Source organism: Brachycentrus maculatus, unplaced genomic scaffold (genome assembly GCF_059751285.1).
Source record: "Brachycentrus maculatus isolate JH-2025_06_01 unplaced genomic scaffold, ASM5975128v1 h1tg000339l, whole genome shotgun sequence".
NCBI lineage: Eukaryota > Metazoa > Arthropoda > Insecta > Trichoptera > Brachycentridae > Brachycentrus > Brachycentrus maculatus.
Genome location: NW_028281088.1, coordinates 165,421 through 178,302, shown reverse-complemented (window position 1 = coordinate 178,302; position 12,882 = coordinate 165,421). Strand labels below are relative to the sequence as shown.

Below are 12,882 nucleotides of genomic sequence, written 5' to 3'. Positions count from 1 at the left end.
ATAAAGTTATCTTATATAGACGTGTTGGATTCACGTCAAATTACCTTGAATCGCTCAAGGGTTTGTAATAACCTACGTGTAATACGAGTAGTATTTGTAGTATTTAATAAATAAATAATATACATAAAACAGATTTTTACTTATTTATCATGTTTTATATGACGTTTTAATATTAAATCCCAGCGAAGTTTGATGAGAACTTTGAATGTGCTCTGATTTATTTGTGCAGATATTTTTTAATATGTGCGTTTCTTGTATTATGTGCAAATTGTCAGTGTATATATTTATCCGCGTGGGCATCTCACGTGAGCAAATACAAGATAGGTGTTGGTTTGCTACAAGCATCACTATATTCATCATAGTGACATCATACGCATTTTTCTTTCCAACGTCAACGCGAAATATCCAAGATAATCAAAACGATTCTGTCTGTTTTGATTGATTCTGACGTAAAAAGAGAGTGATAATGCACTTTACATCTAAAATTACTTTAAAATGGACATGTCTGCTATATGTTTTCGATATGTGACATTTTATAAAAATAAAACAATGTATTCTATTTTGGAAGTTCATCTTTATTACCACGTTCCTCCTAGATACTAATACTACGGTATGATTCATGGGAAATAATCCATGAAAAGCATACCTGCTACTATTGTAGATAAAACTTATCGCGCATGCGCCGGTGTCGGCGTCGCGACGATTGATTTTGGAAGCTCTGTGTTGGCACGCGTAAAAACATATTTGTGTTATGCTTTATTTAAAAAAATATTGAATGTGTGAAATTTTCGTTGTCAGATCGTATAAAATATTAACATTGATATTAAAAATGTTATCTGAATTATTTTTACGTTAACTAATAATCTTCATTGTTTTGATTTGATTAAGTGCCCTATGCACCATCGGGTAAAGATAAGGGTCAAAAGAAGAGAAGAATAGTTTTTTAATAGTTTATATGGGGAGAAATACCTTTTTTTAAATGACATTAGGGATGTACAATATTGTAATATTGTATGGAAATAACAATTAAACATTAATAATAACCCTTGTTATAGTAAGTACTAAGTTCGAGTAAGGTAGTGATACGATGATAAAATGTCTGTTTAATATATAATCATAGGGCACCGCATCGATACAAGGTGATCTAACCTGCGCTCCAATTTTTCGGATCTTGGAGTAGAATAAAATTAATCGAATAAAGATAAAGAAGCTTAGAGGGAGGGAAATAACCGCTATACAGGCAAGAAAATTAAGGGTGAATAAAATGTAGGAAAAGGAAAATAGAAGCAATGACGAGGGTACTCGTACAAGCTTGTGATAGCTACTGTGAAGACGTTCGATTCCCTGAGGAGAAAGTATATTGTTACTTTAATAATTTTATATTTTAACCTAATACCGCTTGAAGTCTAACACTTATCACTTTGACGTAATTTACAACCAATATTAGGGATTTAAAAAAATCATCAGAAACGGAAATGTTAAACTATACAAATTAGTAATGTATAATTTATACAAGCTAGTAGTACGGGGAGCAACCCAGAGTGTTCTAACCATTGTCACTATTCTCATCTTATTTTTGAAAAGTACATTATTTCCTCCTCCTTTTTCCCATATAACAGTAATCTCCTTCACCGTTAGCTCCTTCATTTACGACTCTGTATTCCATTAAACATATTCCACCCCTAAATCCATGAATTTGGAGTGCAGGACCAATAATACAATCACGATCGTGTCGATCCTATTCGGTGGCCTATGGACCACTTAGGTTTGGACAGGAGTAAAAAGAACAAGAAATATATTTTCTAGGCAGGCCATTTTTTTTGTTCTTCGACAACATCTGAAAATTGTAATGATTTTTCCTAATACATGGCAACACTAACAGGATATCAGTTGGACAAGAAAATTGATATATTTATATAAAGGAATAACATCGGGTGTAAAGTGAAAATGGCAGTAGATTTCGCTGCAACGTATAAAATATTAGTTTTAGGCGATTCAAATGTAGGGAAAACGTGCATTGTTCACAGGTATTGCGACGAGCGCTATTACGATACATATATTTCAACAATAGGTATGAATATTTTATTTGACTCGAATGAATGAAAATGAAAAACTAATGAAAAAACATTTACAATACTGCGTTTTGAAGACTGTAAAATTTAGTAATATTTTTATTGTTGTTTAGGTATTGATTTTAAACAGAAGATAATTAATCTGGATGGAGTGCCAATAAAATTGCAAATATGGGATACGGCGGGGCAGGAGAGATTTCGGACTTTAACTACCGCTTATTATAGAGGAGCAATGGGTATCCTCGTCATGTATGACGTCACGAGTCTGGAGTCCTTCAATCACTTGTCCTACTGGCTTCGAAACATACAAGAGGTGGGCACTAAGTATCGTCAGTAGATTTATATTCGTCATTAATTCCCTACTGTGAGACTGGCGAATACTAGATCGGACAGAGATATATTTTATATAAATATAACGACAGTCCGGAATCAGATATGTAACATAATTATAAAATAAAAACCAAATATAATTACGAATTTACGGAGGAGCACAGGAGAATATTAGAAGCTGGAAAATGTGAAGATGGACGAGTCTTTTTCCATCTAAATATCATGCTAACAAATTTCAATATTTTTTTGAACTTTTCTGGACAATTAACGAGCTCCATATTGAATAAAGATTTTTCTTTTATTGTAGATATTTTAAAATTAAACATAATTATATGATTGCAAATTTTCAGAATGCATCTCCAGATGTGGTAAAAGTTCTAGCAGGAAATAAATGCGAAGTAACTGGAACCCAAAGAGGAGTTGACAAAGAGCGAGGAAATAAGGTTTGCTCACTCAAAAATACCAAATAATTAATTACACTTAGGCTTTAGTTTCCTTTCAACGTTTTGGCAACCATTACAGTTACATTATTGTAAAATCAACCTAAAATAATGTTTCCTTTATATAACAGAAGCTCTTAAAAATCTACATTTATATTTAAATGCATACGTTTTTAATTCATGAATTTTAAGTTTTGAAATGTAAACATGTAAAATATTGCTTTGTTTTAGATTGCAGCTGATTTCGACATGCCATTTTTCGAAGTGTCTTGTAAGGAAAATGTCCAAATTGAAGAATGTTTTTTAACTTTAGCTAGGAAAATCAGGGAACAACGGGAAAATAGGGTAATTATGTATTTGTTTATGATTCTTAAAAATCACTCCTATAAGTAAATATATGGATTCATATAAATAAAAACAATTTAACAGTACAAAAGGAAATGCCAAAAAATTTTAGCTAAAATTGTTATTAAATAGGAATGATTTTTTAATAGAAAAGAGAATTACTAGCGTTTTTATTATTAAAAAAATACTTAAATTTAATACTATTTCTGTGAGCTAAAGCAGCTCATTATTAGAAATAGGCATCAAATTGTGGTAGAGTGACCATTCAAAATCCGACCATTCAAAATCCGACCATTCAAAATAAGTATGTTTCAATTTGTCATTCTATCTTCCATATCTTTTTCTAATGTTTGCAATTTTGATGCCTATATTGAACTATCGATCGCTGAAAGCATCTACACAAACTTAAAAATCACTTTCAACCTAAACTATTAAATGATGTATTGCATTGCTCACAGCTGTAAGATCAATATCACTATTCCGGTTTTGGTTGGTTGTAAGATAGTGCTTCATATCAAAAAGCCAATAATGTACTCGTGTATTAATTATGCATAAAATGTTTAATAAATAGATAGATGAATAAATAAAAATAATTTACAATTTTTGCAGGCGGACGCATTTGAGGCTTCTGAGCGCGAGGGGTTGACCATTGATATAAACCTAAAGATAGATCCTCATTCGGATTCCATTTGGGCGTCTAGATGCTCCTGTTAGCTTCTTGTCTCCTGATCACTTTGGCTTCACAATACGTTTTTTACCGCTTTTATATCGGACGGAAGTATTTACAAGGATGATTTACAAAAGAAATGTGATATTTTAATGCTGCTATCCTCCTAGTATTTAAGGATTTTAAAGTGTGTAACGCTGTTGAAAATTTTATTGTCGACTTAAAATATGTAACATACATTCATTGCATTTCGCTATCAACGCTTCTTGTATCAATTACATAATTTCTATGGAATAAATATAGTTTTTTATTACGAAAATGATTTATGTGTACGTCCTTTTGGTTTTATTTGTGTTTATTATTTAGTATTTTTCACCTATCAATCGATCAACAAGAGGAAAATAAAATTGAATTATGATCAAAAACTACATATAATATGTATACCTATATAACACAAATACCATAGTGTTTTTCATTTAAAAAACTTAACAATAGGCTACAATTTTGAATTTTTTAGTCACCTATATCGGAATAAGTAGAGGTTTAAAAAATATATGTTAAAGTGTCTTCTTAGAATTTAAGTATACAAAGTACTAGCGTGTGGATATATGTATATATATATATATATATATATATATATATATATATATATATATATATATATATATATATATATATATATATATATATATATATATAGATATATTTATATATGTATACAATAAATCAAGATAATATGAAACAATTACCAATTTTACAAAATTTATTTATGTATGTGAAATACCACTTATTTTATTTGCTACACAATATTAATATTTCAAGAATAATAATAATTATTGCTATGATAAATACAATTGCGTGTCACATTTTTAACATACAACCTGTATGGTTTGTAACTATGGAAACAAAATGAAAACAGAAATTTCCACGAAAATCATAGTAACTCTTTTAAATTATAAAGATGCAATTATTTTTTTCTTCAATCCTTATCAGCACATAGGTGATGCGTAAGGCATCACATCGAAACGACGCGAATTAGATAATTTAATATATGACGCCTGCAAGTCCTGCGCTCTACATTTTTGGAGTGCAACACATCTTATGGAATAAAGTCGACGCAAAAGAAGGAAACGGAATCGGAAAATAAGAAAGAAGTGGGCAAGCAGAATGGTTGTAATAATTATGGCACTTCGGGTTGCATACCCGTCCTCGTACTCTCTTATTTAAGTTGAAAAATATTTGTTTTCGCTTGTGTTTTCGGAAAAATAATATTTTCATCAGTTAGTCTGATGAAAATAAACGTATTTTTGGACATATTTTTGTTTTCGTCGGGTTTATTGATATTATACGTAGATTTTAGATTTAAATATGTTTATCGAATAAAAAATATGTATAATTGACCGTCATAAATAACAGTCATAAAAAAACAATCAATGTTTTTAATAAAAAAAGTAACGCAAGTACGCAATACAAAGCTGAATACTCCTACTTATAGGCAATTCTCGAAGCCCAAAATTTCAGAAATACACTTTCAGGAAAAAAAGAAAAAATAGCAATATGCTTGAAAGAAGTGAAACAAACAAAAACGATTTTTATTTTAACTAACTTTTTTATTGTTGAGATCTAGTTAGTAGGTTTCAGTAACGAACGAAAACCTTGTAACACATTAATATAGGTAAGGCATGCACATCATAAATCCCTTCAGTCGCATGATATTAGTGATACTTGCAGGATGAACGTGTAAAACTTGGATGAATACTTAATATTGATTTGGAATTTAAATTTATTATAGTTGAAAAGCAACGGATTATAATAATCACGTGATAAACAAGGTAGGTAATTAATTTAAATAACCTTTTTTGTCATTATTGTATCATTCATACTTTAACTCAATATTATTTTTATTTTCACTTACGTACAAGTACTATATCTTAAACAGCTGTATTAAATATGGTACAAACCTTGATCTGCATCAACTATTTGTTTTTTTTTATTTGTTAACAATATTTTGTTTGTATTACATTGAAAAAACTTGGAATGAATTTAATATTATAATAAAATAACAATTAAAACAGCTTAGTAATAACTCTTAAATTTGACCTTATATCCAAATACAATAAAAAAACTACGTGCGTATAAATTAAATATAAAACTTAACTTCGTGAATCATGAAAAATATATAAATAAGTAAAATAAATAATTAATAATCAATAACTGACCTAATAACGAAAAATAGTAATTTTAAGAATTTATTTTAAAGTCAAATTAATTTTCAAGTAAAAATAAGGATATAAATGAAAAATATAGTATTTTACAGAATAATATTACAACACTTTAATTAAATACATTTTCTAAATTATTATGATTCAGAATTCAACTTTTTTTTCAACTGTTACATTTTATTACTTTTAATCGTATTCTGCTCCAATTGTGATACTTATTTCTCCAGGCAAAATTTCCGTCTTGTGATACCAACGGTTAGTGTCGAGAATTACTGAAAAAAATGTAAAAATTACTTTTAAAATATGTAAAATAACAGTAAATGATTATAATAACGAGAGGATCAAACATTGGTTTCAAGATTAATGAAATTCGATATTTCAAAACTTTAATTTAAAAATTTCCTTCGAAACTTGGTAAAATGGTTTAATTTTTAAAACAGTTGGCTAACGAAATTTTAATAATATAGAGATTTTTTCCATTTTAAATGTGATGATTAAATTAATTTAATAATGATACGTAAAATATCTTCTTAAATGTAAAATACATATATTCTTTATCTGTAAAATATATTCTATACATTTATAACGAAAATTATTTCATGTGTATTCTTGTATATTAATATTGTTTCATATTTACGAAGTTTCTCGGCTGTTGTTAATGATTTGATAAAGTAAAACTTAAATAAAAAAATGATTTCATAAAGTTTTGAGTGATGAAATCAATTAACAATATCATAGATAAATATTATAACTTATTCAAAATAATTTGAAAATTCGAAGGGTGTCATATATAATATTTGGCCGAACGTTCACGCTTCTGATTTACAGTCCACGACACTTAATACGGAATCGATATTTTCATGATCAAACTCCGTTCAACTCAAACGCATATACTTCAGTTAAATCTTTAAAGTTGTAAATAATCTTACTGATCTCTCCGGGATTCACTATGGCCTGGAGACTTCGACAGGAAAAGAAGCATTCTGGGGGTGGCGCGAGGTGCCATCGCTTGCGTCCCTTCAACTGCGCCTGCCATGAGGGATGAACCACGTTGTCGACCTTTTGAATGTGAAAAAAGATACCTTAATAAAAATTGGCTTTTCTTCAAAATAAATATATGGTTTTGAAAAGAAAGAGATATTGAAATAAGGAGTTTAATATATATATATATATATATATATATATATATATATATATATATATATATATATATATATATATATATATATATATATATATATATATATATATATATATATATATAGTACTGAAATTCGAGTAGTGTGGTTATTTAATCATGGGTAGAATGGTGAAAGTGATCGCTTGAACCAGCATATGACAAATCGTAAGCCCTGTAAATACCCAGACTTACATACTCCCTACCAAGAACGTATGCGGAAGGAGGCTAGGTTTATAATTATTGTTATTTTCAAAGTATGTATGTTCAACATAGAATTAACATAAAAGAACCAATAAGTACAGTCAGGTTTAAAGAGATTATTAAAACCGAGGATATGTTTTTTCTATATAATTTAACCAAAAACTAATCATTGTTCCGATGACAACCTTCAAAGGCATTGAAAAATTATAAATATGAATACTTATTAACGTAAATTCGTAATGCGAATTGGCCATTGTTTCTTTCAATGAATTTTCAGATATATTATATATATATATATATATATATATATATATATATATATATATATATATATATATATATATATATATAATGTATATATATATATATAATATATATATATATATATATATATATATATATAATATATATATATATATATATATAATATATAATATATATATTATATATATATATATATATAATATAAATATTATATATATAAATATAAATATATATATATATATATATATATATATATATATATATATATTATATATATATATATATATATATATATATATATATATATATATATATATATTATATAATATATTATATATATATATATATATATATATATATATATATATATATATATATAATATATAATATATATATTATATATATATAATATATATATACATACTTTTTATTTATATTTTATAAAAAAGTCAAATTCTAAAAAAATATATCGTGGTCATACAGGAGAAAGTGATCAAGTGCATTTTTTACAAAAACGTGATCATTGAATATTTAATATCTTACTAGCTTAATATTGCCCTGAAAAAAATCCAAAGGATTTTAAACTTGTGAGATATATTGACTAGTTTAAAACGACTAACTGCATTGATGTTTATATTCTTGCCAAGCAAAAGTGACTTAAATGGCCCTCCTGAACATTTTACGTTTTGGTAGTTGGTCACTTTCTCCTGTACGACTACGATATATATATATATATGTATATATATATATATATATATATATATATATATATATATATATATATATATATATATATATATAATATATATATATATATATATATATATATACATATAATTGTAAAATTATTTTTTTATTTAATCAAGGGCGAAGGCACAATTGACCTCTTGCGTGGTCGTCCACATTCTGAAATTGAAAGTAAATTTTATAGTGCAAAATGAACGTCATGATATTTTTTTTGGTGCGTTTGTTTAAATAAACTGACTTGTAAACAGGTACTCACATGCATCTGGGCACCATCTCCAGGTCCTCCCATAAATATCCAGTCTACTGCGTTATTTTCAGCTGATTCGGGTAGAAAATAGGGCCGGCTGTAATGTTGACGTAATAATTTTGCCACATTATCGTGGCAGTTGCTCCAACCAATATACCTAAACAAAATACCAAATCAATTTGTTATACGAGTATGCTCGTTACCAATATAAAATATAACAAATAATTGTGTAACAAACAAAATTAGAATATAGTAGAACATCTACTCTTATTTTATTGTCCAAATGCGCGGACGGTAGCTCATTTTAATACTCCCATATTTAGAATCCAAAATACTAGTAACGAATATGTCACCAATATAGATTTCTATAATATATCGCTTCAACAATGTAAATTGGTAAAAACAAATCTACTCCTAGCCCATAGAATGTCACGTTTTGGATGAAAAGATATTATGTTTCTTTATGTTATTGTTTATTTTCAATATGTTTAATGTTTTACATTTTTATAGGATTTGAAAAACCAAAATGTTTATTGCAAGTGGTTTTCACATAACATTTTTACTATTTTTGATTTTTTATATAACATTCTTATAACATTTTTGTATGTATGTAGTTTTTAACAACTTGTTAAATTTATGAGTTTTTTATACATATTTATGTAAACGGTATAATAGTACCGTATATATATATATTTCAAAAATAATAAAATATCAAATCAAATGGATAGACGAGTATGCTAGTTACCAATATACAGTATAACAAATAATTGTGCAACAAAAAATTACCATGTCTTGGTCCCTTCGGTTAAGTTCGCTCTGGCTTCGTCCATTTGGAGAGCATCATGTAGATTCTCGAACTCAGTTTTATATGGGAAGAATTGGCAATCTCGAGCAGTTCTACCCAAGTCAGATTCAGTGTAAACCTTTTTGAAGAACCAAAAATCGAATACCTACAAAATGTTGATCAATCTGTTAGTCCTTTAAATTGTACGAGTATTATTATTTTGTCCGCCTTTTTTTACAACTACGTAAAAAAGTAGCGTATCCGCCTTCGTTGTGTAATGGTCAGCACGCTCGGCTACCGTACTGGAGGTCCCAAGTTCGATTCACAGGGGGGGGATCAAATATATTAAAAAAGTGATTTTTTCACTCTTATATTTATTCGCTATTACCTTGGACTGGTACCTGAAGCGGACTGCTGATCACCTTTCCTTCATGTGTTAACGATCAAGATAACACTACGTGTATATGATGCAGTTTATATATATATATATATATATATATATATATATATATATATATATATATATATATATATATATATATATATATATATATATATATATATATATATATATATATATATATATATATATATATATATATATATATATATATATATATATATATATATATATATATATATATATATATATATATATATATATATATATATATATATATATATATATATATATATATATATATATATATATATATATATATATATATATATATATATATATATATATATATATATATATATATATATATATATATATATATATATATATATATATATATATATATATATATATATATATATATATATATATATATATATATATATATATATATATATATTATTTTTTGTATTGCCTAATTCTTATCTTATTAATATGTTTGATTCACATTTTTGCCATATCTTCTTTGAAAAAAACTATATTTTTCATGTTGGCTTTGAATAATAAAAGAAATTTAAAGAAATCTGATTTCTATAATCTGGCCCGACTGCTAAAAATGTTGGCCACCCATGCTGTAAACAAAATACCTCCAATGCTGTCCACGTCGTGGTAGCGTCTGTCACAATGATAGGTACGGCATTGTAAGCAAATCTCGTCTCAAACTCTTCAGGAGTGAGATTGGCAATACGCTTTACAGAGTGCACCTCGCTGCACATGGTACACGACTCCGGGGGTCTGGTAGCTTTGCTTATCATCTGAGGCATGTTTATCCAGCACTGCAATATAATAAAATACGTAACAAAAATACAAACATTATAATTTCACTGAATTATTTGATGAATGCCTCATTAAGTTAGTTTTAATTTACTGAATTATTTAATGAATGCCTCATTAAATATGTCCGTCCGTATGTTTATTTTTTTCAATGTATTAACCTCTCCGCCCTAACCGTGGGACCATAAAATACCAGATCAGATAGCGTGTGACTCCACGTTTGAGGTGTAGTGATTATTTTAAATTGATAATATTTACATGTATTCATTATGTGCATCGCATATATTAAACAATGTAGATATTTAACATAAAATATAGTTTTAAAATAATAAAAAAAATCGTAAAAAAACTCACTCTTTACATCAATATCTTACTACATCCAATATCTTACTACTATTAAAAAATATTACGTATAACATTACTACATTACATACTATGAAATGTTAATTTTAAGAATTTTGAATATTATTTTCATTAAAAAAGTAATTATGTGGAGGACTAACTAATTAATTAACTTGTAACTCAGATATAACGTTTTGGTAATATTTATATTTATTTAATGTAAATATACACAGATTGTAAATACATCGTTTAACCTAGTTAAAATGTGTCTTTATTTATTTTTACAAAATATGAATTATTAATAAATAATAAAAATGGAGCAACCTTAATGCAGACATTTGATTTTAAATATGTATTAATATATTTTTAAAATTATTTTGTTACAATATAATAAACTAAGTTATGTTTTTTTTCGCCTTTCACAGATTCAATAAATTGAGAAATTCTTTACTGATCACCTTCTTATGATGTTTTAAAGATTTAGTTAACACTGTTGGTTTTATGCAGTGCTGCATTACTGGGATAAGGTCAAATAAAAAATTGAAAGATTTTTTTATACCCTAGAATATTATCAGAATGAATTTAAAATACTATTTTAAATTTATTAAATACAAAAAATTGTTATTAAAAAGTTATTTAATATTTTAAAACTACAATATAAAATAATGCTTTTGAAAAATATTTGGTACTTAATTTATACATACGTGGTAGTATTATATGGTACAATAGTATTTTTACCTCATCATCATCCCTGAAGTCGTAGTAAAAATAAACGCCAATAATCAGAAAAAGAATTGCCAAAATCACAGAAACCGTAAGCTTTAGAGAAAACTTGGTTTTAATCGGACAACAGGTGGTTGCATAAAGCTCGGATATCTCTTTATTTTTCAACCCCATTTTCTTGCATTTAGATAAAATGCTTTTCACTCTCCTTTCAGCTTCTTGGCGTGTTTTAAGTCCATTTTTCGTGGATTCCACGGAAGACATGTCGACGGAAGCCTTGATCACCGAATAGATGTTAACTTTGCGACAACTCGAGAGTCTGTGAGGAGAATTGAGGCGTGTAGTATCGAAAGAGGGAGGGTTGATATACCTACCAATAAACAACATTTTATAACCTCCTACTAACACCCTCGCACATAAAATAAATAAAAGAATAGTGCGCCGATTTTTTATATATTTTTCATACTCTTACACGTATTTTTCATTTGTTAACGCATATATTAACAAACGCCTTATTAAGCGCGTAATTGAGTAGACGCTCGACCGCAAAACTAGCGTCGCGGGTTCGATTCCCGCCAAGTGCAAAATAAATTCAAGAAAGATTTATTTTCAATTGGTCTGGGTGTTTCGTGATGTATTTTTCACATTTACCTTGCCTATCCTTACTATCCTACTTGCAGACAAGCCTCTAATAGAGGCTTGATGGGTTAATCCTTTAAAAAAATATTTTGCATCAACTTTGTGGAATAACATAATAATTTCAATATAAAAGCAAACACTTCTTTAAAACGACTTTTTGAGTTTTTGAATGTAAAAGCGACAAGTTTCTAGAAATACAGATGTTCTCATCAACAGGTGAAATCACATGTTTTTATTTTAAATATATGTTTGTATTTTTACCTGTCGATGAGGACACCTGTAGTTCTCGAAACTAGTCGTGTTTACATTGATAAACTCAAAAAGTGGTTTTATTCAAGTGTTTTATATTCACATTACATATTTTTAAGTTGTTTTGTGGCCAAATAGCACTCTTGTGAATTTCAGATTTAAGATCCTTAGTATTATGAATTTCTCAACACAATAC

The 12,882-nt window shown here is 27.5% G+C and overlaps 2 protein-coding genes across 2 annotated transcripts; one reads left to right on the top strand and one right to left on the bottom strand.

Annotated features, from left to right (window-relative positions):
- The first annotated feature begins 1,877 nt into the window (after positions 1-1,877).
- On the top strand, positions 1,878-4,176 carry LOC148303933 (ras-related protein Rab-8A-like). Its single transcript, XM_088269124.1, has 5 exons — positions 1,878-2,071; positions 2,186-2,385; positions 2,753-2,845; positions 3,074-3,187; positions 3,797-4,176. Exons 1-5 carry the CDS (start codon positions 1,948-1,950, stop codon positions 3,899-3,901), a joined length of 636 nt encoding a protein of 211 aa, XP_088125250.1. The 5' UTR covers positions 1,878-1,947; the 3' UTR covers positions 3,902-4,176.
- A 2,062-nt stretch (positions 4,177-6,238) lies between these two features.
- LOC148303932 (uncharacterized) lies at positions 6,239-12,095 on the bottom strand. The gene is made up of 6 exons (XM_088269120.1): positions 11,814-12,095; positions 10,547-10,735; positions 9,502-9,665; positions 8,725-8,872; positions 7,006-7,135; positions 6,239-6,348 (listed from the first exon to the last, which is right to left on the bottom strand). Exons 1-6 carry the CDS (start codon positions 12,060-12,062, stop codon positions 6,263-6,265), a joined length of 966 nt encoding a protein of 321 aa, XP_088125246.1. The 5' UTR covers positions 12,063-12,095; the 3' UTR covers positions 6,239-6,262.
- Positions 12,096-12,882: the final 787 nt, after the last annotated feature.

What these genes read in the sequence shown, in the direction of transcription:
- LOC148303933 (XM_088269124.1), top strand. Translation starts at nt 1,948, where the DNA reads ATGGCAGTAGATTTCGCTGCAACGTATAAAATATTAGTTTTAGGCGAT. An exon ending in ACAAAGAGCGAGGAAATAAG is followed by an intron (nt 2,846 to 3,073) that starts GTTTGCTCACTC and finishes GCTTTGTTTTAG; the next exon opens with ATTGCAGCTGATTTCGACAT. An exon ending in GGGAACAACGGGAAAATAGG is followed by an intron (nt 3,188 to 3,796) that starts GTAATTATGTAT and finishes CAATTTTTGCAG; the next exon opens with GCGGACGCATTTGAGGCTTC.
- LOC148303932 (XM_088269120.1), bottom strand. Translation starts at nt 12,062, where the DNA reads ATGTCTTCCGTGGAATCCACGAAAAATGGACTTAAAACACGCCAAGAA. An exon ending in ACTTCAGGGATGATGATGAG is followed by an intron (nt 10,736 to 11,813) that starts GTAAAAATACTA and finishes ATTATATTGCAG; the next exon opens with TGCTGGATAAACATGCCTCA. An exon ending in GAGATGGTGCCCAGATGCAT is followed by an intron (nt 7,136 to 8,724) that starts GTGAGTACCTGT and finishes CACATTCAAAAG; the next exon opens with GTCGACAACGTGGTTCATCC.